The sequence below is a fragment of the Sphaerodactylus townsendi genome, linkage group LG05, assembly GCF_021028975.2.
Source record: "Sphaerodactylus townsendi isolate TG3544 linkage group LG05, MPM_Stown_v2.3, whole genome shotgun sequence".
Lineage (NCBI taxonomy): Eukaryota > Metazoa > Chordata > Lepidosauria > Squamata > Sphaerodactylidae > Sphaerodactylus > Sphaerodactylus townsendi.
Window position 1 is genome coordinate 9,528,897 of NC_059429.1, and position 6,701 is coordinate 9,535,597.

The 6,701-nt window shown below is 52.9% G+C and overlaps 1 protein-coding gene across 1 annotated transcript; it reads right to left on the bottom strand.

Annotated features, from left to right (window-relative positions):
- Positions 1–378: 378 nt before the first annotated feature.
- On the bottom strand, positions 379–4,749 carry C2CD4C (C2 calcium dependent domain containing 4C). Its single transcript, XM_048496007.1, has one exon. The coding sequence runs from the start codon at positions 4,716–4,718 to the stop codon at positions 3,411–3,413; it is 1,308 nt and encodes a 435-aa protein (XP_048351964.1). The 5' UTR covers positions 4,719–4,749; the 3' UTR covers positions 379–3,410.
- Between the last annotated feature and the right edge of the window lie 1,952 nt (positions 4,750–6,701).

The window sequence follows — 6,701 nt, forward strand, 5'->3', positions numbered from 1 at the left end:
CAAACTGCGCCCGGTGCCCATTCTAATTTTCCACCCCACATGCCCCCCCCCGGAGTGCCCCCCCCCCCACACTTACTTTCGTCCCTTTCCTTTTTCAGAACTTTTTCAGGCTGCAAAAGGCCTGTTCACAATAAAAATGGCCTGATGGGAACTATACTTCCCAGGAGACCTTGTGAGCCCCAAGGTCTCCTGGGAACTGTAGTTCCGTCAGGCTGTTTTTACTGCAAACAGGCCTTTTGCAGCCTGAAAAAGTTCTGAAAAAGGAAAGGAGCTAAGGTAAGTGTGGGAGGGGGGCACCGTGGGAGGTGCTGCGGGGGGTGGGGGAAAGGAGGAGGGGCCTGGGGACGATTTTACACGCCCCCAGACATGTGCCCGGTGCACGGCGCACACCCCCACCCCGTCCCCTTGTAGCTACGCCACTGGGTTTAGTGGTTTTCGAAAATCCCAGGTTGGGGGGAATAAAACGGGCCAAGCTTGTTCTAGGAACAGGACCTGTACAAAGTCCCCCCCCCACACACACACAAACAGTTTATATAACAACCTACACCCGTTATATTTGGCAGAAACCACCAATTCTCCCCTGCTCTGCCTGCCCCCAGCTGCGAACTTACAGCAACGTTATTTCCATTCCCTTTGCATGTTTCTCCTCGGCAGCAGTTTGAAACCAACCAACCGATCTGTTTATTCTCTTTGGTGGCTGGAGTGGAACTGAAGGGGGGGCGGGGTAGGGGCTGAGACTGAAAAACAGCCTTGAGGCAGGGGGGGAAATTGCCATTACCCGCCCCATTGAGAAGAAAAGGGTTTCTGCGGAGAGGGAAAAGATGCACCCGGCCAAGTATAATCACACTGTGACCACTCCTCTGGGCCGCTGAGCCACTTCAACCCGCCCACCGTAAAAACCTGCGGCCTGAAACGCTGTCAAAATGAAAATCGCAAAGGCGTCGATTAACAGCATCGTTCTTCCAACGCCTGGATAAGTCTCTGCCAAAATGTCTAAATCAGGGAGCGGAGGAATCACCGGTGTAGCTTCGGTCTTCCTCTCGTTTCTAATTAAGCAATTTTGTCGTCTGCTGAACTGGCCCCAAGGTCGGCTGTTAGTTTCGTGGTTTGACTGAGCTTTCCCACAGCGGCTATGTCCAGTTTGTGTGGTTCTCTTGTGCAGGGGGGGGGGCGTATTTTGCTCTCTGCAACCCCTGGCACAAAACAGAATTCTCCATGCTTCTGGTCTGGTCGTGGCTAGAGATGTACCATCAGGGACTGCCAAACAGTTTCTATCTTCATGCCACTGAGGTGCGGGCCGTCAGGAGCAGGGGATGATTTCGACTTGCAAGGGCCGAGATCAAGAGGTCATTTCCAGTATCGAGGCTCAAGTGAAATCAAAACCGGAAGATAGGAAAAGAAAAGGCCGGCAAGCATGCACAAATATGAATGGCCTTCGTGGACAAGCCCTAACAGCTGGAAATAGTAGCAAGGGCTTCCTTGACAGATGTGGGCTCCAGATGTGGATTTGTAAGGAAACGCATCGAGCATCTGCAGAGTGTATTTCCCCTCAACGAGCTGCCACATTTAGCCTCTGCGCACAGTGATAATAAGAAGTCTTTTTTTTTAAATGTACTGTGGTCGTAGTTAAGGTGACTCCCAGAAAGAGTTTGGGCCCAGAGACCTTTGCTTTCTCTCCAACGAGCTGCAAGCTACAGAAGAAACTATTTCTTTGAAAACCAGGAATCGCAATGGGGTGTTGTGTGGTTTCCGGGCTGCGCGGCCGTGTTCCAGCAGCATTTTCTTCTGACGTTTCGCCTGCATCTGTGGCTGGCCTCTTCAGAGGATCGTGGTTTAGGGATGTACCATTAGGGATTGTCAAACAATTTCTAACTTCATGCCACTGAGGTGCCACCCGAAGCAGGGGACGATTTCGACTTGCAAGGGCAGAGACGGATCCCCAGCCACAGATGCAGGCGAAAAGTCAGGAGAAAATGCCGCTGGAACACGGCCAGACAGCCCGGAAACCGCACGACATCCCAGGAATCGCATTCTTTGCCTCTACGGGGCAGCAGAGCAGGGTGAAGAAAGGCGACCGATGCACTTGAAACTTTTTTAAAAAAGGACGTGCGGAAGTCTCCAGGGCAAAGCTGCGAGAGTGCCAAACATTTTTTTCCTAGGGTGTTGTGGGTATTCCAGCCTGTATGGAACACGGCCACACAGCCCAGAAAACCTACAATACCCTAGCGATTCCGGCCGTGAAAGCCTCCAATACATTTCTTTTCTTTGTCCCTAGAGAGCCGTAGCTTATACAAGGCCCTGGGGTTTGTTCCCTGCCATCTTATGTCTAAAAGATCGCAGCAGCAAGCCAGCTAAAGGACCTTTCTCCCCCCACCCGCCCCCCAGACCTTGGGGAACTGCTGAAGCTGACCATTTATGGCCCACGGCAATAGCAGCCGGGTTACTAACGCGGCTCTTTCCCGTGTTCCTGGGGCACCCGCCTGCCCCCTTTCAAAACAGGGCGGCCAAATTACCAGTGACTGTTTGGCTGCTCTGCCACCGGTGCGGTTTTGCCTGTGGCCGTTGTTTGTTTTCCTAGCGGGAGGCTGCCCTGGTGCAAAGGGCTACTTAACCCAAACAAACCCAACCGGGCCACCGCTCCCCTTCGCAGAACCCTTACACGCCTGTTGGATTTCCGCCGGCGCCAAAGCAGGCATGAGGTATACCGTGGGGACGATCCCCTCCCCTGGCGTTTTTGGTCTCAGCAAGATTCGCAAAGGGCTCCCTGTTTTCCCACTCCCTCCCGTAGTTGTCGCACCTTCCTTGCGCAAACAACCACCACCCCCTGGCTTGCAAACCCAGCTCCGGATTTGCGGAAGGTAATAAGGCAATGAGGTTTACATAGACCGCGACTCTCCTCTTCCCATAAGGCAATCAAACCGCTTCCCGTTGGATAGGGTGGGTACTGCTGGGTCGGGCATATTCAGGCACAAGAAGCATGCAATCGCAAAAGCGGAAGGCGCCGGGTCTGCTTCCTTGCATGCATTTCCGGGGAAACCAGGAGGGGATGTACACGTGGTACAGGCATGCACCCACCTCCCACTCCTAGGGCAACTGGGTTTAAGGGGCCGCTCCCCATTTCGGGCCCTTGACCTCGGCAGTACGACAAGACTCACTGGAATCTCTCTCCATCCTCTCGCTCAACGGGTGTCTCCCGACGTACGCATTCCGAGGCCCCACCAGGAAAGGGCCTCCGAGATTCCTAAGATGCTGCGAGGCTCCACCCTCCCCACCCCGTGCATGCAATGGCCATTGGGGGGAACACACACCGGCCACCACCAGCCTTTATAGTGGTCTCCAACCCCTTGTTTACGGGCAGAGGAAGGGACCATCAAGGGACAGGCGTGACTGACGGACATTCGAGGGAGGCTTTATAAAAAGGGGAGCAAAGAGGTGAGGCGGAGCTCTTTCTCGCCCATCAGGGTGTCCCTCTTGAGGCTGCTGCCTTTATTCACCACCTTGACCTTGAGGGACATTTTCCGGACATTTCTGACCCCCAGGCCGTCGAAGAAAAAATCCTCGTTGAAGACGGGGTTGCGGCTGTTCTTGATGATGGTGCTCCGTTGCTTCTGCAGCTTGCCGGGGTTCAGGTAGAGGGCCACGCAGCAGTTAATGCTCCGCGCGTCGCAGTGTTTGTCGTAAAGGTCTTCGGCGGTGATGACGCGTATCCGCAAGCGGGCGTTGGCGGGGTCGTACTCCGCTGCCAGGCGCATGCTTCCTCCTTTGCTCAAGTTGATCGTGTGCTCTTTGTGGAGTCGGTTTTGGGAATCGGAAGGGGCCGCCGGCTGCTGCTGCACACCCCCGGTTGCAGCCCCAGCTGGCGGGGTGGCACAGCGCATGCGCCGCTGTGAGCTGGGGCTGGTGTCGGCTGAGCTGTCATCCGTGGATAGGGAGCTGTTCCGGGCAACCGAATGTTTGAGCTTGATGACCTTCGACTGGCTCTCTTGGCTGAAGACCTTGAGGAGAGACACTGACCTCGAAAGCAACGGAGAACCAAAGGGGGACGATTCGGCGGATGAGCAGGTATCGCTCTCCCCGCCACTGAAGTAGCGGTAAGGGTTCATAAGAGACATGTTAATATCTGAAGGGTTAAGGTGAGCGCCTTCCCCGTTCGCTTTGCTCCCGCCAGACTTCCTTTGGGAGCTGGGCGAGGAGGCCTGGGAGCCGCACAAGCTGGTGTGCTCGCTGTGAAAGAGTGACTCCTTGCGCCGCGTGTGAGGGCTCTCCATGAGCGTCGCAAAGCCATATGACGTCTGGGCTTTCGGCACGTAGGGCAACGACATGGCCGTCTGCGACTGAGGGTCCGCGTTGGTGCTGAAGTCCTCCTCCGACATCCATTCGTCCGCGCTCTCGATCTGAATAATGTGCCGACTGGCGGCCTTGAGGAGGTTCTTGCTCTCCGAAACAGTCTTCACCGGCAGCCGGGGGCTGCGCTGGGGTTTGCGCCCCGAGAGGTTCTGCTCCGAGGCCGAGGTGCCCAGGTTGGGCTTGGCCTTCGCTTCCGCCCCCTCTGCCTCCGGGGGCACTGTGGGGAGCTTCGGGGGGATGAAGAAATCGGGGATCTTATCCGGGGTCAGGACATTGCTGTACATGGGGCCCTTGGACTGCTTGTCTCCGGCCTCGTTCGCTCGAGAGCCTCCGTTCTCCACTGAGCCTCGGATCTTCTCCAACAGCCACATTTTGAGTTCACCTTCTCAGCGAGTCCAGAGATCCGCTCTACAAAAGACAGATGCAAGAAAGAAAACCATCAATGGGGGGGGGGGTCGGGGTCTAGAATGCTATTCCCGCAGGTCGGAGACAGCATTTTTAATTTGCGACGTGATTGAAGGTCGGCGTATTTATTTCCCTTGGGGAATCTGTTAAGTGGTTTATTGCAGTCACTGGGAGATAAATGGGGGGTCCAATTAAACTTGTTGGGACATGCGAGATATAAATGAAGTAAATAAATAAATAAAAGAAACTCCTTCCCAGAGGCGCCTAAAGATCTCTGGAGACCCTAAATGACCCCCCTTCTCTACCCGTTGTGCATGGAATTCCATCCCAGATTTTGTCAACAGTCCCTTTCTCTTGTTTGCAACCTCTTCGCAGTAGGGACCTTTCCCTCTTTTTTTGCTTTTATTACTCCATAAAGAGCAAAAATAATTGCCTTCTTAATAGCTTCCAATTTGTCAGGTCTGCCATTTATCAGATCTGCAATCCAGACAAAACATGTTCGTATAGTTCTTGCACAACTTACATAGGGATCGGTCTAAATTCTGCTTCCTCCATTCTCCCCCTGCCCCAGATTATGTGAATTATATGGAGCTGTGCTCAAAAGGCCTTTCTTTTGACTCCCTTTTGACTTCTGATTAATCTGAAGCCGTCAGGATGCTGGAAAAAAAGAATACTGGATACAGGTGGATTCCGCACAGCATAAATATGACGTCTTTAGGATGTTATAAAAAGATCGGTTGGGGGATTTTGTGTTCCCACAGCAGGGGAGAACACAAGTGTTGCCAGCCAAAACAGATCTTTTTTCCCCGCTTGTTGAATGGAGTTGTGGTCAATTTCACAGTGGTCCTTCCATTTTGTGTGCTGCCGGAGATTCTCCGTGGAGATTCCCCATGGAGGTTTCCTCTGCTTGAGGCTCATCCATTTGCTGGTTCACTGTGCAAAGTAGATAAATAAAGTTCATTTAGCCCAGCCACCCTATGCATGTGTCATTTTTTCATTTTTTTTTGTTTTGAGGGGGCCGTCTGCAAAGCTACAGCAAAGCAAATATGTGAACATTGCAGCTTCTCTAATCGTGTCACAGTAGCATTGCAGACAGACCCCTCAAAACAAAAAAAGAGGAAGAACAACACATGCACGGGATCGCTGGGCTAAAAAAGCTTTACTCATCTACTTTGTAAGCAAAATAGCAAACAGATGAGCCGCAAGCAGAGGAAACCTCCATGGGGAATCTCCATGGAGAATCTGTGCAGGACATGCAGTGGCGGGCGCGAGTAGCAGGAACAGAAGTAAGAGAGTTGGGTGGGAGAAATGAAGCATTTCCTGCCTGCTGGCATTCATTCAGTAGGCAGGAATTGTCCTCAACCCGGGCTAGGGGGGAAAGATCACTAGCTTAGCAATCTTCAAAAAACCCAGGTTGGGAGGAGGAGGAGGAGGAGGAGTTTGGATTTATATCCCCCCTTTCTCTCCTGCAGGAGACTCAAAGGGGCTGACAATCTCCTTGCCCTTCCCCCCTCACAACAAACACCCTGTGAGGTGGGTGGGGCTGAGAGAGCTCCGAGAAGCTGTGACTAGCCCAAGGTCACCCAGCTGGCGTGTGTGGGAGTGCACAGGCTAATCTGAATTCCCCAGATAAGCCTCCACAGCTCAGGCAGCAGCAGGAAATCAAACCCGGTTCCTCCAGATTAGATACACGAGCTCTTAACCTCCTACGCCACTGCTGCTCCTAAGGCCTAAGTCATTTTGGGTAAGACAGCTGTGCGAAGTTCTTTTCAAAAACACTATATATAATGTCCTAAAGACATTATATTTGTTGTGCGGAATCTCCCATACAGAGGCTCGCAGGGTTTGCTGTGAGGAATCCCCCATACTCATCAGCTCAGAGGGTTTCCTCCCCACTGGTTTGACTCGTGCTTATGGAGTTTTACCTGCCTATTTTTCTCATCTTACAT

Bases quoted from the DNA above. Each gene is read 5' to 3' on its own strand.
- C2CD4C (XM_048496007.1), bottom strand. From the start codon at position 4,718: ATGTGGCTGTTGGAGAAGATCCGAGGCTCAGTGGAGAACGGAGGCTCT.